This window comes from Sciurus carolinensis, chromosome 4 (assembly GCF_902686445.1).
Source record: "Sciurus carolinensis chromosome 4, mSciCar1.2, whole genome shotgun sequence".
Taxonomy (NCBI): domain Eukaryota; kingdom Metazoa; phylum Chordata; class Mammalia; order Rodentia; family Sciuridae; genus Sciurus; species Sciurus carolinensis.
Genome location: NC_062216.1, coordinates 2,107,173 through 2,130,865, shown reverse-complemented (window position 1 = coordinate 2,130,865; position 23,693 = coordinate 2,107,173). Strand labels below are relative to the sequence as shown.

At 47.8% G+C, this 23,693-nt stretch overlaps 1 protein-coding gene across 1 annotated transcript in view; it reads left to right on the top strand.

Annotated features, from left to right (window-relative positions):
• The window catches only part of Csmd1 (CUB and Sushi multiple domains 1), a 1,673,782-nt gene that overhangs the window by 1,588,997 nt on the left and 61,092 nt on the right, over nt 1-23,693 (top strand). The window contains exon 50 of the mRNA XM_047550875.1: nt 4,464-4,649. Coding sequence (XP_047406831.1) covers nt 4,464-4,649 — 186 coding nt within the window. The remainder of the gene's footprint in view (nt 1-4,463; nt 4,650-23,693) is intronic.

The following is a 23,693-nucleotide window of genomic DNA, read 5'->3' as shown; positions in this document are numbered from 1 at the left end:
TGGAGGGGCACCTCACCCCTGGATAGGAGGGCACTAGAGTGGCATCTCACCCCTGGATGAGGAGGGTACTGGAGGGGCACCTCACCCCTGGATAGGAGGGCACTAGAGTGGCATCTCACCCCTGGATGAGGAGGGCGCTGGAGGGGGCACCTCACCCTGGATGAGGAGGGCGCTGGAGGGGCACCTCACCACTGGATGAGGAGGGCGCTGGAGGGGGCACCTCACCCTGGATGAGGAGGGTGCTGGAGGGGCACCTCACCCTGGATGAGGAGGGCGCTGGAGGGGGCACCTCACCACTGAATGAGGAGGGCACTGGAGGGGCACCTCACCCCTGGATGAGGAGGGCGCTGGAGGGGGCACCTCACCCTGGATGAGGAGGGCGCTGGAGGGGCACCTCAGCCCTGGATGAGGAGGGGCACCTCATGCTGTTAGGGGGTGTCTTCTACTCATTATTTGAAACCAGATGCAGGCTCACCCGTGCGCTCCCTGGAGGTCGAATCGACCAGGCTGCCGCCATGCTCACTGATACACAGGGTGCAAAGTGTTGGGCCTCACAACTCCTATCTTTATGTGCAAAGGAAAAAGCACCATTATGAGTGCGTGAGTGTGTGTGTGTTTGCGTGTGTGCATGTGTGTGAAGGTGTATGGGTGTGCATGAGGCTTCTGTGCATGCATGCGTGTCCTTGTATCAGTGCACATGTGTGAAAGTGTGTGCCTGTGTGTGTGAGTGTGTGGAGGTGGCTGTGAAAATGTGTGTATGCATGTGTGAGTGTGTAGGTGTGGATATGTGTGCAAGCTTGTGTGTTTCAGAGTGTGCATGAATGTGTTAGTGGGTGAGTGTGAGGTCGTGTGTGAGTGCATGATGGTGTGTATGTTAGTGTGTGCATGCATGTGTGATTGCAAATGTGTGAATGTGTGCAAATGTGTATCTGTGAGTGGGATTGGGTGAGTGTGTTGTGTGAGTGCATGAGCGTGTGAATATGTGTGTGAACATGTGTGCGAACATGTGTGCGACTGTGTGATGGTGTGTGAATGAGTATGTTAGTGTGTGATTGTGTGTTTGCATGTGTGTGTGAGTGCATGTGTGTGAATGGGATTGGGTGAATGAGTTGTTTGTGTGAGTGAGTGAGAGTGTGAGTGAGTGTGTGGAGCAGTGTGTGCATGTGTGAGCGCAAGTTTGAGCGTGTGTATGCATTGTGAGCACGTGTGTGCGTGTGTGTGTCTGTATGCACATGACCTCAGAGCCACCCTCACGTGCTGAACACGTCCTGTTGATAGAGCGCCTTCGCACGTGACGTGGCATTTAACTCCGAGGTCACCTTGTGTTGCAGGTGTTGTTAACCCGAGCGCAGGGATATGGTGTTTGTTAAGTGAGTTTTAACAGAGATTACACGTTCCGCAACTTTTAGCCACAGGACGTGAAAGACCCTGCCCTTATCGGATGGTTTTACAGGGTGGATATGTGATCCTCCTCTAAGTTGCTGGGTGACATAAAATGCTACATCAACATAACTAAACAAAGTAAAGGACACTTTTTCTCTTAAATTATATCAAAAATTGGGAATTATTCTTGAAAGTAGCAAGCATTTATTTAGCTAGATGGCATTTCTTGAAGGCTCTGTCGATGTCACTCATGGAGATGTGCAGAACTTTGGAATGGGTGAATGAATGGTGAACGAATTCTCAGTCTTAGCAGGAGGATCTTTCCACGCCTGGGCTTAGCCTGCGAGGATGACGCCCTGCGTTCTTGGCTGAGGCACAGGCTGGGGATCCCTTGTGGGGGGACCCTGCCTCTGTGCCGGCCCCCCAGCAGCCTCGCACGATCCTCACAGGGTTGTAACTGCAGAGGGACGCCCAGTGAGGCTCCAGCCTGTGGATCATCCACCAAAACAGTGCGCTCCGAGCCGCAGTCCAGAGCTCCCTTCCAGAATGCTTCCAGGCTTGCAGAGGGAGCTGTCCAGCTTTTCTGGTTGGGCTTCCGTGGAGATCCCTTCACATCGGGCTGCCTGCGTGTGTGCAGAGCGTTTCCTTTCCACTTAGCCTCCCTGAGAAATGTCCTCTCCTCTGCCCCGCACATGAGACTGTAAGGACCCTGGACACGGCAGGCTTCAGTGGGCAGGAAGTGGATCAAGGTGTGCACGGCAGACAGGCAGTTTCCTGAGAGACAGGCGAGGAAACTGGTATCGTGCCTTGGGGGACAGAGATGAGATCAAAGGGGACAGCCTGCCTGCCACTGACGGCTCTCAGTAAAGCCAGGCCAGCCTGTGGGAAGGGTCAGCGGCCTCCCACCGGTATGTGTCTGTCACAGATGTTTCATTTATTATTTTAACTATTTTGACCAAAATGTTGTCAGTATATCCATGGTTATTCTTTCCCCTCTATTGCAATGATACATTGTGGTATTCCACACACACACACACACACACACACACACGCATGCACGCGCGTGCACACACATGCACACACATGCTTCGGTTGGTTGAAGTAGTTGATCATAAATATAAACACAATATTAGACCTTAGGCTTTCCGGAAAATTGATTTCTAATAGCACTAAACTTTCTTTTCTTTCTTAGATACTACCACGTTATATTTATTTGATATTTTTATAAGGAAAAAATAACCAAAATATCAAACCAAAAGCTCAAGCTAAGGCACAATGACCTGGGTGATTGCAGAGAAACAGCCTTGGCTGGACGCACGGGCTGCTCTCTCACCGCAGGCGCTGTGTCCAGGGGCTGTGCTACTGCAGGCTGGTCTTCATCTCTCTCCGTCTCAGGTTTTTAAACTGCAGCATTAAAGGCTTATGGAAATGCTCTCCTCTGCTTCTTCGAGCTCTAACTTGCTTCTCCTTTATTCTCATTGAATGTATGTGGGAAATGTTTACATTATGTAGATTCAAATCCATGACGGCACATTATCTTTAATACTGGATAAAAGGAAGGCTCTCGATTTAGCAATTTGCAAAGCCTTTCCTGATTAAGCTCACCCGCTTTGGGCATGTCAATGCTGGTCATGTCACACACTATCTACCCTACTCTCTGCTTCAAACTGTAATTCCAATTCACTTAAGTTTTTTGTTTTGGTTTGGTTTGGTTTTTGTCTCACAGTAGACACATCTGCATTAGAATTAGTAAATTAAAAAAAAGTATTTATATAGAATTCTCCCCACATCTTACTTTTTAATAAATTTTGTTTGTCTTATTTCTCACATTTTCTCTCTAGTAAAAAGCAGGTATGCATGTGTGGTTGGATCCCGCCTTCTGCCCCAGATCTGTCTCCTGTCCGTCTCCTGTATTTTAGTTCCTTAGAGCTTATTTTCTGACAGATGATTTATAAATATTAGATTTGATGGTTATAGATGCATTGATGATTTGAGGTAAACTGCCTTTTGTATCAGTCTGTTTCCTGTTACTATAACAGAATACTTGAGGAAGGTTGACTTTTAAAGAAAAGAGGTTTATTTAATTCACAGTTTTGGAGGCTGAAAGTCCAAGTAGCATGGCACCAACTCTGGCAAGGCAACCTGGCTACATCTGCCTTGTGCTGGGGTGCAGTTGAGAGCCAATGGTGGCATGGGGAGGCAGGGAATCAGAACCAGGGGGGCCGCTTTGCTCTTTAACATCCTTCCAGGGCACCTAGGTGGGTTGGGTCCCCAGAGACCCACTGAACCCTTCCCAGGGCAGTGTCCCAGCCTCCCTCGGGTCCCAGCTCTTAAATGCTCCTCACCTCACACGGCACCCCACAGGGACTGAGTCACCAGCACCCTGGGCGGACTTCCTGCGCTCTAGGAAACAAGCCCTGGAGGGCAGCAGCTCTGGGAGCTGGGGCCGTGGGTCCCGCCAAAGCTGGTTCTCAAGCGTCGTGACCAGGGAGCCGCAGCCAGGTGACTTGGTGGGCGGAGTATCTTCTTCTCCCCTCCAGCTCCGCTCCCCTAAGACGGGCTGCCGCAGGGGGCTCCCAGCACACCCCAGGGTCGCGGGCCGACTGGGTCCCTCCGCCGCGCCTTGGCCTCCAGCATTACCTGCGCGCACCTGTGCGTCGACGCCCCGTCTGCAGGTGCTCCGCTGTTAGACAGCCGCACACAGATGTTTCATTCAGTCCCACTTTCCGTTATTTTCTTAATGTTATCATGATTATTTGGGGTCCTGGGGTTGAACCCAGGGGCACTTTGCCACTGAACTGAGTCCTAACCCTTTTCATTTTTAGACAGGGCCTTGCTAACTTGCTGAGACTGGCCTTGAACTTCTGACGCTCCTGCCTCCGCCTCCCGAGTGGCTGGGCTCCAGACCTGTGCCCCATACGTGGCTCCATTTTCTCATCGACTCTTACCCTCCTTACGGTTTTGAGTATCTTATGCCGAACCCTAGAAGTATAATTACCGGCTTTTATGTTTTTGAAACTAAAACACAGAAGCAACAATACCCCTGTAAACACGAGCCTCCTCTCTTTTCCTTCCCCCAGCGGTGTCCTGCGGAATCCCAGAGTCCCCAGGCAATGGCTCCTTCACGGGCAGTGAGTTCACTTTGGACAGCAAAGTGGTGTACCAGTGCAACGAGGGCTTCAAGCTCGCGGCCGGCCAGCTCGCGACCGCCGTGTGCCAGGAGGACGGGCTGTGGAGCAACCGGGGGAGGCCGCCCGTCTGTCAGCGTGAGTGTCCAGGGCTTCTGGACAGGTAGGACTTGACCTGGGAGGGAGGCCCGTGTTCCCAGGTGCAGAGGTGCCTGCCGGCTGTGTGGGGACCAGGTTTGTTCCACGCAGACGCCACCACTGAAGCTGAGCTGCATGCTCTGCAGCCAGCGGCTGAGTCCCGTGGGTTCCACGTGCACCCAGGCCGCGGGACCACCCGCGGAGTCCTGTCCCAGTGCCTTCTGGGGGTGGGGAGGGGAGGGCTTGAGGCAGTCGGGCATGGGCCCGGCCCCAGCCCTGCACGCAGGGTGCTGAAACATCCGTCGGCTGGGTTCCCTCCTCCATCTGTGTGGCTTCTGTGGGAGCACGCAGTCCGTCGCTGCTCGGCCTTGGGTCCCTCAACGGCCCTCTTTATCCACATGCCGCCTGCTGGTGCCCAGCGCAGAGGCCTGACTTGTGAAGTAGGCTATTTTCCAGAAGCTCTTCACGGCATGCAGGGATACTCTACAGGGTCAGAAGTCTGGATCCAGTGTGACCTCTGGACAAATAGAGGAGGCACACACACACACACACACACGCACACACACACACACACGCTTGCACTCACACGCACACGCTCGCACTCACACCGTCTGCCCCATGAGCCCCACCCCAGTTAGAATGACTGGCCTTCGTTTGTAAACACCCTCTCCTGCCAGCGCCCCATGCTGACACCTGGTTTCTCTGTGTGCAGTGCTGTTTCTAGTTGAACACCACTGGCCTCAGGCGCACGTGGTGCCCTGTCACCAAGTCAGCTCCTGGGCCCCTTTCTCTCCAGTTTGGTCACGAGAGCATTTCCGCTCCTTGGCTGCGACCGCGTCGGTGCTCCTGGGAGACGGGAGCACCCAGTCCTGCGTGCCTTGCTTCCTGGTCCTCGTCCTAATCACATCTCCCGGCAGTCACTCGGCCGGGTTGAACACGTGCCGGGTGTTGGTCACTGCTGTTGGATAAGGGCCGGGCTGTGCCACAGGTAGCTGGCACCCCCGGAGAGAGGAGCTGCCTGGCAGGGCGCAGTCCACACGTCCTGGTTGAGAGATGAGGAGTCAGGAAGCATGCGGGCTCACTGCCTGTGGCCTGACAGCTTGGTGGCAGCTCCCGCCACTGCAGTGTGACCACCCTCTGACGGGGCACAGGCAGCTCAGAGACAAGGCTGCGCTCTGGATGGCCGCTGGGTGGGAACGGCCCCACCTCTAGGTCTGAGTCCCGTGCCCTCCCTTCACCAGGCTCTCCGTGCCAGCCGGCATCCAGCCTGCAGAGAGCGCGTGAGTGTCTCCAGTCAGCTCTCCCGTGGCTCCTGGTCTTGGGTGGAGACCAGACACCCGTGTTTCTTGATTCCCTCCCTCCTCCCTTCCTTCCCTCCCTCCATCCCTCCTCCCTCCCTTTCTTCCCTCCCTCCCTTCCTCCTTTCCTCTTTTTCTTTTTCTCTTTCTTTCCCTTTTTCCTTCTTGAGTTCTGATTGCTGGGCTAAAATGTCAGGTCTGTGCTAAATTATGAAGGAGACCCCTTTAAACTTTGGTACTGGCTAGGAAGGGTCAACAAATGACCAAGTGTTTAGAGTTCATTTTAACTTCCACAGTCGTTTTGTTCAATAGACTGTTTCCAGAGTCATTCTGGGTGTGCAGCCATGCTGAGCTAAAGGGACAGAGGGCTCCCATGTCCCCCTGCTCCCCAACACCCACCATCTCCCCACACCGGCATCCCACTCCGGCGTGGGGTGTCTGTTATGACCAGTGGAACTGCCTGGACACAGTGCTATCACCAGGGCCACCATTCCTTGGGTCCACCCTTGGCGTGGAATGTTCTCTGGTGAGTGTCCACCATTGCAGTATCACAGGAAGCAGTTTCCACCTGTGCGCCCCTCCTACCCACCAACTCTCGCACCTTTGGGTTTTTTCGCTGTCTACAGAGTTTCGTCTTCTCCAAGCATCGTGTGGTTAGAATCACACAATGTACACCTTTTGCTCTTGGCTTCTTTCACTTAGCAATATGCATTTAAGCTTCCCTCAAGTCTCTCCTTGACTGGATAGCTCATTTCTTTTTTATTGCCAAGTCATATTCCACTGACTGGAAGAACCAGCATTTATCTACCCATTCACCTACATGAGTAGATGGACCTCTCAGTTGCTTCCAAGTTTGGGTGAACACGAATAATTCTGCTATGAACATCTGTGTACAGGTTTTTCTGTGGCATTCGTTTTTAATTGATCGGGTAACTACCAAGGAGTGTGATTGTGGAATCAGAGGATAAGTGTACTTTTGGTCTTGTGAGAAACCACCAGGCAGTGCTGCACGGTGCCTCTCCCCTCTGTTCCCAGCAGCAGGGAGTGGGTGCTCTTACCTCCCACCCGCATGCGTCTGGGTTCAGGGTCTGGAGTTTGGCCTGTCTGTAGACATGCAGGCACCCTTCTGTGGCTCTGAGCTGCGTCTTTCTGATGACCTGAGCTGGGTGTCTTTTCACGAGCTTCCAGGCCATCTGCCTGTCTTCGTGGGCGAGGTGTCTGATGAGGTCTTGTGCCCACTGGAATCTGTGTTTATCCTCTTATCCACGAGTTCTAAGGGTTCTTCGTATATTTTAGATAACAGTCCTTTATCAGATGAGCCTTTTGCAAATAACCTGCCCTCCTTGGAGCACTCATTTTTAAGTTTGACAAGTCCAGCTCATCAGACCTTCTCCTGAATGGGGCCCATGGTTCGAGCAGTGGACTGTTTCCGTGGCTCTGTTTCTAGGCTCTCTGTTCTGTCACCTTCATCTTTCTGTCCATTCTTTTGCCAGCATCACACTCTCCTCTTACAAGTGTTTTTATTTGGCTAACGTAGAACATCATATATTGGACAATGATTTCAAAAAATATTCAATATGAATTCAACAATTTGGAAATTTAATTAAAAGAATATTTTCTGATTTTCTATAATTGAATCTTGCTATTATTTAACATTTGTAGGGTCCTATTTGATTTTAGTAAAAATGGCCCCATGGAGAGGGAGTGGACAAGTTCAGTACCGCTAAAGCTATGGGGGTGATTGTGCCAGAAGATAATCTGGCGCGTTGGTGATCATAGCTTATCTAGGTGACGTTTCATTTTAACAAATGAAATGTTATCCTTACAGTAACAAAGGTTGCCTCGCACGTGGGCCTGTTCATTCACAGGTCCATGGAGTGGACAGCAACCTTCCGCCTATCTTGTTATGTTGGGTTTTCCCTAAACACGTCCAAATTCTCAGCTCTGCGTTACAGAGAGTCTCCAGAAGGTCAATGACAGCAATTCATAGGGTCAAAAAGTGGACTGACGTCATGGAATTCCGACATCAAGAGCCAGCTGTGGGAATCGCAGCATTCGTTTAAATCCTTTCCTGGGGGAGAGGAAGAGAGAAGCAGAGTTTCAAAACCATGAGGGCAAAGTGGGCAGCAAGAACTGGTGCCAGATGTGGACGAGATGGAGAGGGTGACCAGCCCAGTGCAGGATGGGCATTAACAGTACAAACCGGGACACTCCAGAAGAATGACCGCAGGCCTCGTACTGCACTGTGCTTGTCAGAGCCACGTTGCTCAATGACAGCAGCAACCCTGTGAAGAAGGGAGTGTTCTCCTTGCCTCAATAAAAATAAGTACCCAGGCATCCGAAACTGCTGTTACAGCTGAGCAGATTGGCTCTAGTCACCCCATGAACTTCCAGACAAGCCTTGTGAGTCGCCTGCCCTGCAGGTCAGCTGGATGCCAATCATCCCATGCGATGCAGGCGCTTCGGGAAAGGTGGACCTTCCCAAGGTCTGCCAGGGCGCCTGGTGGCATGCGCCCTGTGGCTCTGCCCTTTGCACCAGCCAGGGTGGAGATAGCTCAGTGTTAAACTGGTTTCATGGCAGCAGAGGACTAGTGTAAGGACAGGAGACATGAGCGGCCTGCTAGAAATTACCAGAAAGGGGCAAAAAGAAGCAGAGGGAAAGTCAGCGAGAAGCCAGGCTGGAGTGAGAAGGGTCTCGACCACCCACGGCGGGGGAGGAGAACCTGGGGCTGAAGTTGGGCTGTTCTCCTTAACCCTCTCCTGCTCGTTTCCCTGTCCCTCCTGCACTGCCTCTGAGCACCTCTGTGCGCCTGGCCTCACTCCCACTCCTACCCGGGAGGCAGCCCTCCAGCCCTGCCAGGCGGGTCTTCCAGAGCACACGGGCCAGAGCAGGACACTCCTCGCTGAAAACCTCCGGAGCACTCTTGGAAAAGGGCGTAAACTCCTAGACCAGCCTTTTTACTGAGCTCACGTCCCCCAAGGAGATTAAAAGTCAGACGTGGTGGAGAGAGGGACCTCGCGCCTCCTCGCTCTGATCCTGCCTGATCCTGCAGATGCGCATGCAGGCACCCAGCATCCCGAAAGGCTGGATCGAACCACCCGCCCTGCCTTCTTCCAGCCTTGGGGCTGATGACTCATGCACATCAGCTCATTCTGTTCTCACAGGTCTGCAACCTTGCTGTCCTGATTACACAGCTGAGCACCCAAGGAGGAGTGGGCAGAGCGGTTTGGGAGGGCCGGAGGGCCAGGGCAAGGCTCAGCAACCTGAGGAGAGAGCCCCGTTTCTAATTTCTAGGCTATCTACCTCTAGGGATTTGCTAGCTCTCAGGGTTCTTAGGTTCCTATGTTAGGAAAAAAGAGACTTCCACAGGCCTCCTGGTAAGCAGTGAGGAGGGGGCAGTGCCCCTTGTATGGAGGACAGGTAGAGGACAGAGGGTCATCAGGTTTCTGCATGAATCGGGAATGAGAGGTCTTTTGAGTTCAAAGATAAATGTTGCGTCAGTTAAGAGCTCTCTTGTGCTTACTAGAACTCTGTGCTGAAGCACATGAGGTAGCTCAATTCATCCATGCATTTGAATTTTCCTGTTAGGAAACACATGTCTCGAGGCCCAATTACTTTAAAGTTATAAAATAAGAATTAAATAACAAAATTGCTTCCCTGTGTTAAAAAGTTGCAGTATGTTTGATTAAATGCTTGTTAAATAGCAAAAAGTTGATTTGCATTTTAAACCCTATTTTGATACCTACTGTTATTGATTCAGTAACACCAAGAAATAAGCACATTCATGGTAACATGGAAAATCCACTTTAAAATCTTCTGAGTGTTTGAGCGTCATCTGAATGCCTCTAAGCGTTTGTCCTCCCTATTGTTTATCAGCTGTAAAAGGCATGTACACACGTTTCGTTAGACTTCCGTGGCCTTCAAAGGCTGGAAAACTTACCTAATTTTTATTTGGGGAGGGTGTTTTCTTCACTTAATTTGAGTTTAAGAATCAGGCAGACTAAGCACAAACTTTTCCTCAGAGCCAGAAAATTAGTTGCTATTAGATATCGAAGTCTACCTATGTCCCTGGGGCTCGCGTCTCTGTCTGCTATGCTGGTAGGAAACTTTTTTTTTTTTCCTTTAACTATTGCGGTTATATGCGTAGCAGTGTCTGGATCTCAGGAAATAAGAAGTCCTTCAGCTTTGATAAATGGCATCTGTAAATGTAAATAGGATCAGCTCATCCGCCCCGGGCTGGCTGGCTGGAGCCTGTGATGGATGGGGCCTCACTGGCTGTCTTCCTGCAGCAACACAGATCTCCAAGGCGGATCTTTGAGGCTTGTTCTTTCTTTAATTTTCATTTTAATTATTTACGGAGACTGGATTTGGATCACTGAAGATGTGATTCATGCAGGTGCCGTAATAAAAACAAGGCAGAACCATTGGCATTAATGCCTTGGGCTTACTGGTTTGACAGAATTAGGAGTGGATTTGCATCACGTGCTGTGTGCTCAGGCGGAAGCGAAGCCAGTGAGCCCCTTCTAATAAAAAGCTAATCGAAGCCGTAATCCCACAATGCAGGTACGTTTTCTTTTCAGTTAAAACCAGTAGTCAGTGAAGGGGCCAGTCACTGACGATTGGTTGTGTGGACCTACTCTGGCAGGAGCCGTGAGGACCCCACGTGTTAGGTGCCGTGTGAATACATTTCAAGGGAAGGAAAGCCAGCTGCGTCTCACCGCCCAGCTGACAGGACTGTGGAGAGCTGAATGAGAGGAAGAGAGGGTTACTATGGGAACAGTAGATGCACATTTCTGTCTGTCCTCTTGTGCAGGTGATACCAGCCTCGAGAATCGGGGCCGAGCCCGTGACCCCAGTGTTGAAGATGGAACACCCAAGGAACCCTGAGGCAAGGGCAGAAAGTTTTATTTAAAGGATAGAGCACAGAGAGGGGCAGAGGCCCCTCCCCAGAGAGCCGTCCAAGCTGGTGCCCAGGGAGTGGGGCGTCCCGCCCCTTTTATAGATTTAAGTCTTCCTGTGTTCTCATGCCCCGCCTCCCCTTCTGTGTGACCAAAAGGTGGAGTGACCCAGGGAGGAAATGAAGCTGCCCAGGGACCCAGGCAGGACCCAGGCAGGACCCAGGCAGGACCGCAGCCGCTTCCTTAAGAGTGCCTGTGGGAGGAGCAGTCCTGCAGGCAGTCACCTGCAGCAGGGAGCAGGGGTGCTGGAGGTGGCAGGTCTGGTCTCCTTCTGAATGGGCCCCCTCGCGGACCCTGTCACTCTGACCTACCCTGGCTGGCCTTTTGTCCCCAGCCCTGCAGGCATCCTTCAGTCTCCCTGCCGGTTTGGCTCTAGGACCCCCTGGACGCCCAGGTCTGTAGGTGCTCCAGGCCCTTCTGTAAAGTGGGGTCCTGGTTTGCACGCAGCCAGGAGCCCTCCCCTCGGGCAGTGCTGCTCAGTGGGTGGGTACTGGTAGCAAAGGTCTTCGCCTGTTGGGCACAGACATGGTTTTCTTTCCTTTAGTATTTCACCCCGTGGTTGGTTATGTGCACGTGCTGATGGCGGGTGGAGGGTACGTGCCTATGTGCCTGTGTGCTCATGCACCCGTGACACGTCACACCACCATGGTTGGTGGATGTATGCGTGTGCCTATGTGAACTACACCCATGTCCACATGTGAATGCATATGTGTGCACGTGTGCACATCATGTTTGGGGATACACAGTCGGTCTGTTGTCCCCTTAGACAATGACCTGAAATGTGCTCCGGTTTTCTTTGTTTTGTCTGTTTTCGGGGTAGAGAATGTGATGCACTGTTCCTTTAATTCCTTTGTGAAGAGGACTTGTGATAAGCGGTGGCACACGCCCTGCAGGTGTGAGGGCCGTGAGCCTGCAGCACAGGTGCACAGACGCCCTGCAGGTGCTAAAGGGTCCTCTTAGACCATGGTGCTCTTCTGAGGCCTTCAGGAAACTGGGTTCCCTCATTCGAGGTCAGATTCAGTCTTCATGTTCAGAGTCAACTATTTTCTGTTCAGTAAGCCTTCCCATCGGCTTTGCTTCATTTTGAAACATTAAACAGGGCCCGGTGCATCTTTTTGTGTTTTAATCAGTTTTGTCAACTGAAGGGTCTCTGCTTCCCTGATAAAGGTAAGGAAGCAAAGTTTGCATTTAAATGCTTTGGGAATGACCTTGGGGCTTGGTTTTCCTTGGGTCTTTTGTGGCCCGTGGGTATCAGAATGCGTTGGTTGTTGTTGCTGCTTAATTTCTGTGGAAGATAGTTCTGTAGAGGTGGTGAGCCTGTCCGCCTGTTCCCTGCCGTCTTTATGAGTAGAATGGGTGAATGAGCATCATGCCACTGTCAAAGAAGATGTGAGGAAACCGACTCACAGTCAGTAAGTGTGCAGGTCCAAGCATCTTGCAGGCGCCAGAGCTGCTCCCCTTAGGGGGAATGCTGATCCCACCCTGCGGCTGGCTGGAGGTGGTGCTTCCCGTGCCCCGTGTTCAGGAGTAGCACGCACATCTGACAAAATGCAGAATGATCCTGCAGGATCAGAGGTGCGTGGCGTTCCATGCCTGCTCTCTTGAGGAGTAAAAGCCATTCTGCATTCTGTACGTTTGGTGACTTCTAAACCTGCGCTTGTTCTACTCAACACTATACTTCCACCTGAGTTCATTTCTCTCACTGAGCGTGGGTATATTGACATCTAAATCCTTCATAGGACAATCCTAAGGATATATTTGAGTAAGATAGGAGAATTCATGCATTTTCCATCTACACGTGGGTTCTTGAAATAAATATCCCTAGGGAGAGATAGGGTCTTGTTTACTGTCTTTGAAATGTTACAATACAGAACCATCCAGAACAGTAACTTCTCACATCCATCACTCTCGTTGATGTTTTAGAAGAAGAAAAACAACCTGATAGTACCCATCAAATAATGCATCAATCTGTAAGGATTTAGAAAAAATTTAAACATTGCCAGAAGGGAAGTTTTCAAGGTGAGCATTTTCACATGAGCACATTCTCAGGCAGACTGTTGATATAACACAGGATCCTTTCTGCTTAGACCTTAGAGCAAGCAATACCTATAGCATGTAATTTGATTGTTTTATGCAAAATCACATTTAAAAAGATGCAAAAAAATGGAATACGTTTTTAAGACATGTATTTTTCGTGCATGGTATATACATATTTAACTTAAAAAAATTGATGTTCTTTTGAAAGTTTTCTAAATAATTTCTTTGAATCTTATGAAATTTCTATTGTCAATTCCAAAAGACCTGCATACTAGCAATCTTGCCAGATGCTTTCTAATTCATTTCAAGTTCCACTCATTTTCATCCCAGTTTTTAAAAAAAATCCAGTTTTTGTACAGGTATGCATGCTTTACTTATGAATATCAATAAAAGCACATAAAAATTTTAGATGGGAAAAATTAATATTATGACTCTGGAACTTCTATAGAAATGTTCAGTTGTTAAACTAAGAAGCTGCAGACATTTATTTGAATTTTTCTCACGTGAAGTTGATATTCATAAGTGTCCTAACAATCTTTTCCCATAAGATATCTGATTCTTCTATTGATTGTCCTTCAGTATCATTTTTATTTAAAAATGTATGCACACTCATTTGCTCTCTGCACCCTGATTTTGTTGGTGAGAAACTGAAGTCCCCCAAGCCTCCTGTGCGGGTGCCTTGAAGTGTCTGGTAGGGTCAGGCTGGAGCAGGACCAGGCACCGCTGGACAGGGAACAGGAAGTGACCATGACCTAGCCGTGAGTGACCCCAGCTTCTTTCTTTCCACCTGCCCAGCTGTCAGAAACTTTTCTCTCACTTTGACCTGGAGGAGGAGAATCAGAAGCAGGAGGTGGAGACCCGCGGGCATGCAGGCACCTGTGCGCTGGCGGGATCTGGGAGCTGTACGCTGCTCTCTGTCCTGCCAGTTCCCCTCGCCAGTCACCCGCACTGTGTGCACAGCAGGGTCTCGGGTCTCCAGTGGGGACAAGAACTGAGTGAACCTCATTCCTTTCCGAAGAGTCCTTAAGGAACCCCTGGTTGACCAGTGAGAACGTGCGTGTCCGCGCGTGGCGCATGTCCTGATTTGAAGGGCGAGGGCGGCTGGTCCGCTTATTTCTCTTGAGAGTGCTGTGCCTCTGGCGTGGACTCTGCTCACAGGCACGCATTTCTTCTCCCTGTGTGTGGATTCCACCATCTGTAGGTTGAGAGTTGAGAGCGTTGTTGACACTTGTCGCAGCGTTGACAACAGACGAGATCGACAGTCTGGGTGCTGGTTTGAAAGCAGCCATGAGGCCGTATCTGAACATCTAATTCTAGCATCAGCTCCATGACATTTAAACCTGAGGCCGATAACAACGGCATGGATAAGGGGGTGAGAAGGTGACACGGTGCCAACGCTCTGGGTCCCTCTGCCGTGGGACTTGTCAGGGTTCCTCACGGCATTTTCAGGTCTCCCCCTGGTCTCTTCCCCTCGGAGGGGCCCACGGAATGTGTAGCTGAGAAGGCGCTGGTGCCCAGGACCAAGGGGCCTCGCCCAAGTTCCAGGGGTACACAGGCCCATCCCTTGTGGACGAGCAGCCCACAGGCGTCTCCTCTCCAGGAACCATCTGCAGTATGGGCTGAGGTCGGGGCCTCTTTTGGAAAAATCAGTGAATCCTGCTCTGGAAACTCCCTTCTTTTAAGACAAACTTATGAAGCGACTCTTTTCAATACGCTGAACCGTCACTTTAGGAGGCAGACCCAGGGTTTTAGTTTGGCTTTGGAGATTACAGACCTGCTATGCTAATTGACCACTGCCCTGTATGACAACGTGAAGTCACCCTAAGGTTTTGATTAGTCTCCATGTTAGAACGCTCTCAGGGATTTATGGCCACGGTGCGACTCACAGAGCTCAGGAGGAAAAACAGGCTTCTGAAGGTCCCTCTGTAGCTTATGTTTCACCAACGCCTGAGATGCACAGCAGTTCAGCTGGGAGCCTCAGCTCTCACCGGGACTTGGAAATGTCACACATGGAGAAGGCAGTGGGCAGAAGACTGAGCACGGCAGTGTCGGCCGGGCCTGCGGAGGAAGAGCCGGGGCTTCCAGGCCCCCAGAGCCCTGTGTGAGCCCCGGAGCAGCCGACCACCCCCGGGGGCCCGCCATTACTTCTAAGTTCATTTTAAAATCCCTGAGTCACCCCTCATTCTCTCTGTTGGCTTGTTTTATTGTAGTACATCAGTATTTCATCATTTTTATAACTTACTAACATGCCATTATTTGGATAGATCACATTTTTAAAATCTTGTCACAGGTGGGGTGCTTTCACTTGTTTTTCTTTTTTCTTTTTTTAATCTGTTTTAATTAGTTACTCATGACAGTAGAATGGATTCTGACACATCATACTTAAATGGAGTATGATTCTCCTTCTCCTGGTTTACATGATGTGGATGCATACTGCTCTTGCAGTCATTCATGTACACAGGGTAATAATGTCTGATTGATTCTACGATCCTTCCTACCCCCTTAACCCTCCCCTACCTTTACTCCCCTCTGCCTAATAATATCAACTCTATTCTCCCCTACCTCCCTACCCCTCATTGTGAATTAGAATACACATATGAGAAAACATTTGAACATTTGTCTTTTGATTTTGGGGGAGTGACTTAATTCACTTAGCAGGATACTCTCCAGCTCCATTCATTTACCTGCAAATGTCATCATTTCATTCTTCTTTTTATATACAATGGAATATTATGTATGTGTATATATATGTATATATACAACATTTTCTTTATCCATTCATCTGTTGAAGGGCATCTAGGTTGGTTCCATAGTTTGGCTATTGTGAATTGAGCTGCTATAAACATTGATGTGGCTGTATCTCTGTAGTATGCTGATTTCAAGTCCTTTAGGTATAAACCAAGGAGTGGGATAGCTGGGTCAAATGGTGGTTCCATTCCAAGTTTTCTAAGGAATTTCCGCACTGCTTTCCCTAATGATTACATCAATTTGCATTCCCACCAGCAATGTATGAGTATACCCTTTTCCCCACATTCTTGCCAACATTTATTGTTGCTTGTGTACTTGATAATTGTCATTTTGATTGAAGTGAGATAAAATCTCAGTGTAGTTTTGATTCGAATTTCTCTAATTGCTAAAGATGCTAAATGTTTTTTCATATTTGTTGAGCAATTGTATTTATTCTTCTGTGAAGTCTGTTCAGTTTCTTCGTCTATTTATTGATTGGGTTATTTGTGTTTTTTTGGTGTTAAGTTATTTGAGTTCTTTATTAGAGATTAATGCTCTATCTGATGTGTGCATGGTAAAGATTTTCTCCCACTCTAGGCTCTCTCTTCATGTTATTGATTGTTTCCTTTGCTAAGATGAAGTTTTTTAGTTTGATATTTTACTTTTTTGCTTTAGGAATCATGTTAAGGAAGTCAGATCCTAGGCCAACATGATGAAGATTTGGGGGAATTTTCCTTCTATTAGGCACAGTGTCTCTGTTCTAGTGCCTAAGTCTTTGATCCACTTTGAGTTGAGTTTAATACAGGGTGAGAGATAGGGGTTTAATTTCATTTTCTTACATGTAGATTCCCAGTTTTCCCAGTACCATTTGTTGAAGAGGCTCTCTTTTCTCCAGTGAATGTTTTTGGGGCCTTTGTCAGTATGAGATGCCTGTACTTATGTGGGTTTGTCTCTGTGTCTTCTGTTCTGTACCATTGGTCTACACTAATTGTTTGGGAGCCAATACCATGCTGTTTTTGCTACTACTGCTCTGTAATGTAGTTTCAGGTCTGGTATTGCGATGCCTCCTGCTTCACTCTTCTTGCTAAGGATTGCTAGGCTATTCTGGGCCTCTTATTTTTCCAAATGAGTTTCATGATTTCTTTTTCTATTTCTACCAGGAACATCATTGGAATTTTTATAGGAATTGTATTAAATCTGTACAACACTTTTGGTAGTATGGCCATATTAAGTCTGCCTATTCAGGAGCATGGAAGGTCTTTCATTTCTTTCTTTAGTGTTCTGTAATTTTCATTGTAGAGGGCTTTCACCTCTTTTGTTAGATTGATTCCAATTTTTTTTTTTTTGAGGCAATTGTGAATGGAGTAGGTTTCCTAATATCTCTTTCAGTAGATTCATCACTCATGTATAGGAATGCAATTGACTTATGGGTGTTAATTTTATATCCTTCTACTTTGCCAAATTCATTTATTGGTTCTAGAAGTTTTCTAGTGGAATTTTTTTTTGATTTTCTAAATATGGAATTGTGTCATCAGCAAATAGTGATAGTTTGAGCTCTTCTTTACCTATTCATATACCTCTAATTTCTTTCATCTGATTGCTCTGGCTAGAGTTTCAAGGACCATATTGAATAGAAGTGATGAAAGAGGGCATCCCCGTCTTGTTCCAGTTTTCAGAGGGAATGCTTTTGGTTTTTCCCATTTAGAATGACGTTGGCCTTGGGTTTAGCATAGATGACCTTTACAATGTTGAGGTATGTTCCTACTATCCCTAGTTCTTCTAGTGTTTTGAACATGAGGGGTGTTGTATTTTGTCAAGTGCTTTTTCAGCATCTATTGAGATGATCATATGATTCTTGTCTTTAAGCCTATGATGTGATGAATCACAGTATTCTAGAATAACTCATCATTTGATTAAGCTCTAATTTTAAAACAAAATTCCAAAAATAATTTTTTCCTTAGGAACCTCATGCTCTGGATCCGTTCTTGTGTCAGGTTTCTTTATTGAACGTCATTGAAACTGAAGGCAGCACATGCATATACACAATCTCATTGTTCTGGTTTCCCCTAAAGACTGTCCATCACTTGCCCACCAATAGCCTGTGACTCAGACCGCTAACCTTCCCGCAGTCACCCAGGCCCTGCCGGCACGGACAGCCATGGTGCACTGGAAGCTCCCCCTCAGCGTGAGTATGAAGCAAGTTGCCAGGCTGGGTAAGTCGGTGCACTGCAATGGCTCCTAGACGTCACAGTGCAGATCCAGTTAAATGTGCCTGAATGATACCGGGCAGCACGAAGCTCTTACAACGTGGAGCCTGATGGGGAAATGGCTGTTTAAAACAGAGGCCCTCGTGTGGCACGTCTAGGGGTTGGGAGAGCAGGGAGAATGGTGATAGTGTCCGTGACTTACAGGGCGCATGCTACAGGGCTTTGCTTACGGTGCCAACGTGGTCATAGGTTGGTCCCCTGAAAGGACAGCTGGCCTTCCCGTCTGAATAAGCCAGAATCACTCATGGAAAAATTAAAGCCAGCATTTCACAAGTCAATACAAAGTATCTTGTTTGCCACTGAAGTGTTCACAAGTCAGGGAAAAGTGAACAGAGACTACATGATGTCTGTGCTTTCACCTGAGTGATTTGAGGTCTATGATTTAGGGATTTAGTGCAAAAGTGTGCCAACCCCGTAAACAGTGAATGACACTTGCCACATCAACTGCTTAGATTTGTTGAGAGGAAAGATGGATCCCAGAGTAGCTATTTCCTTTTGAAGGGACTAGTTATTTCTTTAACAAGAAAAAAGAAGGAACGTAAGATACACCAGCAGGTTAAGCACCTTCTACCCAGCGGGCAGAACCCTTGGTTTTGAAAGCTAATCTTGACCAGAAAATTTATTCTCTTACAATTGTTAAAAATATTGATTTATAAAATTTATATTAACATAATGCTTTCCTTTCCTATGTTTTAAAGATTTTTAATACATTCTTCAAGAAATTTCTTACTTATTTAGTAGTTGAGTTCTCATTGATTTAATTCTGCAAATCATGCCTAGTGTCTCCTACTGTAGTCATTTGTAGAGTGAGTCTAACTTCCACAGATGGTTTTCTGAATTTCTGTGATGTTTATGGAGATTTCTCCCTTTTCATCTCTAATTTTATTAATTTAGGCCTTTTATTTTCATTTTTGATTAGTTTGGCTAAGGGTTTATCAATCTTGTTTATCTTGTCAAAGAACCAACTTTATTTCATTATTCCCTTGTATTTTTTTATTTTCAAATTCTCTGATTTTGGCTCTGATCTTAATTATTTCCTTCCTTCTACCAATTTTGGAATTGATTTTTTTCTTGTTTTTCAAGGTCCTTGAGATGTATCATTAGGTTGTTTATTTGGGATCTTTCGGATTTTCTTAGGTAGACACGCGTAGCTGCAAACTTTCCTCTTAGAACTGCCTTCATAGTGTCCCAGAGGTTTTGGTATTTTGTATCACTATCCTCATTTGATTCCAGGAATTTTCAAATTTCTTCCCTGATTTGTTCTAGCACCCATTCATCATTCAATAGCATATTGCTCAATCTCCATGTGTTTATAGAGTTTCTTTGGTGTTTTTTGGTGTTGATCCCTAATTTCCTTCCACTCCGATTCAATAAGATGCAAGGAATTTTATCTATCTATCTATCTATCTATCTATTTATCTATCTATCTATCTATATCTATATCTATATATATTTACCAACAGTTGCTTTGTGGCCTAAATTGTAGTCTGTTTTGAAGATGGTTCCATGAAGCGCTGAGGAGAAAGAGTTTTCGGCTCTTGATGGATGGAATATTCCGTAGATGCCTTTTAAATCCATTTGACTTATTATACTTCTCGGGTCTGTCGTCCTTACTGAGTCTACGTCTGGATGACCTGTCTATTTGTGAGAGAGGTGTGTTGAATCAACCGGCGTCACCGCACTGGGTTCCGAGCCTTTCATCTGCGCAGTGTCTGTTTGTGTATGAGGGGCACCAACGTAGGAGGAACACGCAATCACTGTGGTCAGGTCTTCTTGTTGGATCGTTCCTGTTTTAGTCAGCTTTTTGTTGCTGTGACCAAAAGGCCTGACAAGAACAATCAAAGAGGAAAAGCTCATTTCACGGTTTCAGAGGTCTCCGTCCATAGAAGGCGCGTTCCATTCCCAGGGCTGGAGCTGAGGCATCTTTCCTCATGATGGAAGAGGGAGGAGGAGGAGCAAGGCTCAGGACATCCCAACAGGGAAGCAGAGAGAGTTAAACTCAGCCGACAAAGTCTACACCCAGAGGGACGCCTCCAGGACCCCCTCCTCCAGCGTACCCCGCCTGCAGTTTCCCACAGCTGATCCCCGTCAGGAGAGGAAGGCACTGGTTAGGTTAGGGCTCGTAACCCGTCGGTCCCCTCTACACCTTCTTGCAAGGCCTCACACATGAGCTGTGGGGGCCACCTCACATCTAAACGGTGACAGTTCCCTTTACCAGTGTGCAGTGTTCTGAGTGCAGATAGCTTGGAGCCAGGAGTGCTGTCTCCTGGCTGGACTTAGCTCTGCCGCAGAGCCTGTACCCTGCGAACTGGCAGTGTGTCTGAGGATTCCCAGCTCCTTACTGAAGAGGGGGAGCTGACCATCACAACAACCAGAGCAAACACTATACAGCACTGAAACAAACACCTGGTGCCTACCATAGCCTCTGCAGCACGGTCACCACAAACCAGGACGGAGGGGTCAGGAGTCACCAGCAGCAAGAGCAGTAGCTACTCCTGTGGTCCTTGTGGGTCCCATCCAGACACGTCTGTGACGCAGAGTGAGCAAGTGGGGCCGGATGAGGAAGGAGGAGTTTCCAGCCAAGGGGACGCTGGAGCCCAGGCACCACAGCCCCCGGAGGGCCGCTGGCAGAGTCCCGCTGGGGCCATGGAGCGAGCTTGTTCAGCAGGAAGTGGGGAGTTCTGAGTGGTCTTTTTGTGCACTGACCCAAGTCAGGAAGCATGACCTGCAGTATGCAGATTATTTCCAAGTGTCCACGAACAAGGGAAGTCCTAAGATTAATTTCCAATTCGTTTTTCAAAATTAATATTACCTTGTGTGTTTAAGGTACAACATGATGTTTGGGATACAAGCAGAGACTGACATTGTTACTATAATGAGGCAAATTCACATGCTCACCTCATGTTGACCCCCGGGTTTGTTTTATTCTTATTATTTTTATTCTGTTTTATTTTAATTTTAAAATCTTGTTTTGTTTTGATTTGCTTTGTGATGAGCACAGCTGAAGTCTCCCAGTGTTATGGGGTACAACTTAAGAACAGACCAATCACCACTGAGAAGTCCAAATTTGAGTCTTTATTAAGCCGCCAGCTGACCGTCTCACACAACGCCCCAGAAATGGCTATTGGGAGAACAGCCCCGACCATAGGGTTGCAGGGGGTTTTATACCACAAGTCAGTACATCAATCATAAGTGTCTGTCGCTATGATTCAAAATTACAAACTAACATCATGGGATCTGAAATCATTATCAGAGGGGAAGTGGGTTGAAATGACCTTACTGAGGTCCAAACTACAGAATGGTTACTAACATCTAGACGATCACTGTTGACACGGTACATTGTTTAGGAAACTAGGAATCAAAAAGAGAACAATTTTTCATTATCCAAGAATTGCCATTTCGTCATTTTGTGTTGACAAACAAATCACGCTAAGCAACTGTTGACGGGTACAGAGGCGGGTTGTTCCCATGGGAGAAGCTTCCCTACATAACACGGAGTCTCGGGTTAAATGGAGTCTGTGTAGAGATTGCCCACATAGCCTGGCCTGTTACATTTCCATGGAGTCAGACATGTCAACCTGTCACACCAGCTCGGCCTGAATCCACATGCAGTGTGGCCTTATGCCCTGCAGCCCTGGTGCTGTGCAGCAGGTGCATGTGAGTCCGTCCTGCCCTCCGTCCCGTCTCCTCTGGCCTGCACCCCGTCCCCTGCCTCCTGGGGGCCTATTTTGTTCTCTGTGCATTTGGCTCGCTTGCCTCGGACCTCACCTGTGCGACCACACGGTGATTTCCTCTCTCTGTCAACTGACTCTGCCCAGCATGGTGTCCTCCAGGCCCACCTGTGGAGAGTGGCAAGGCCGCGTCCTTCTGGAGCCGGTTAGTGTCCCATGGTGGCACCCGGCAGGGCCAGTGGTCTCGTGGTGCCTGGATGCTTCTCTCGGGAATGCGGGCACTGGGGTAGCACACTTCAGAGGCCAGACCCCGTTCACCTCCGCCTGGGGAGGTGGCCTCCTCACGCAGTCTGGGCTTCTGTCCCTCAGCAATTCCCCAGAATCGTCAGAGCTTATTCAAATAAATCCTGCCTTTGATGTTTTTATCCTCTCTTCCTCTCAGATCATCTCTGAAAATGTTAAAATCTTTCTTTGTACCAATTTCTGAAAATGCCCACTCTTTCTTCAGGAAGGGGGACGTGGACCTTCATGTTCCTCCAGGTCTCCTTCTCCTGCACGGTAGACTCCTCCTGTTCACATCCCTTCCTGTGGCTTCAGTGTCCCACGGTCCACCAGGGTCCAAAATGCGCGCATGTCCTGACTGCTGTAAGGGAGCGAGCACTTCTGGCAGCCTGCGTTGCGGCTGTTGGTGTAGTCGGCATCCTCTGTTCTTGGCCACCGTCACTAACCTCTTGCTGTCCCTGATTCATAGGCTGAATTGCACCTGGTGTGTGCAGGGCTTAGGATTTAGTGCTAGCTGCAGTTTTAGTCATCCACGCATTTGGTTTCTGCACGTGCTTTTATTTCCTCAGTTTCTTTCTGCTTTTCTTTCTGCTGTGATGTTTTCTTGGCATGTTATTTTTCCAAGTGCACCCAAACACAAACACCCTCACATAGTGATCATAATTCACCTTCTCAAAAGTTATACTCTAGGAACAGTGTAAAAAGACGTGACGCTTATAACAAAAGAGGGTGTAGCCTCGCAGAGAGGAAGAGACATGAACCACAATTGGACTAGAAGAAGATAATTAGAAAGCAAAGCAAATGCCATTTTCATGAAAAAAGAGGTAATCATGGAGAATTTGAGATTTGCTGCTGTAGATGGTATTAGCTCAAAGAAAACTTTTTATTCCATTGTGTAAGCCAAATCCAAATCCTTGGCAGAAAGAGTTTGTAAAAGAGGCTCAAATCATTAAAACCATCAAGCTAATTCTGTAAGCACATATTTTATTTGTGAAATGAAATGCATTTAATTTGAAATATGCAGTGATATTCTAATTAAGTTACAGATTTATAAGACTAAAGGCTTTGCAGGAGGGGCAGTCTTGCCTGAAGTTCTAAAGGTACCCTGGCTACAGAAAGACATTATCTATATCACCAGGTAAAACACTGAAGATCCATTTATATTACAGTAATTATTGTGTAAAATATACCTAAGAGAAATAAGCCCAAGAATTACTTTTAAAGCACCAATTTTTTCATCACATTTAACTTTGTCAATCAAACTATTCTAATAATACCAAAAAGGCCTATTTTCACGCAGTACTGGTGAGTTGCCAGGAGAGGACTAGAGGAGATTTTAGTAGCATTTTGGACATAACTAACTCAGTTCCTTGGCTAGACTCTGAGTGTAAGTCATGTATTACGACTGTTCCATGAAAACTTTTTCTTAGCTGATGCTGCAGGTTCAGGAAGGTCAGTTGTGCAGGTAGTTGGCTGTGATGGGTATTTTAAGGAAGTGGTCTTGGTTTCTGACTCATAAAATTCATTTAAATCTTATTGTACTTTTCCCAAAAACTTTGTCACATGCCCACAAGTTTCTGAATGTATTTGATCGTGTTCTCGGTCCCCTGAAGGCTGGATGGCAGTACTGTCCTGCTGGGCAGCACTGTGGTCACTGCTGATTTGCTCCTCCGCCCTCTCTCCTGAAGCTCACTGCTTCCAGGCCTCCTTCTAGGAAAAGGGAAGATTGTCTTCTTCAGCACGTGGGAACCTTTTTCTCGCTGTAGTTATTCAGTGTGCCTGAGTATTTGGTGTGCTCACAAA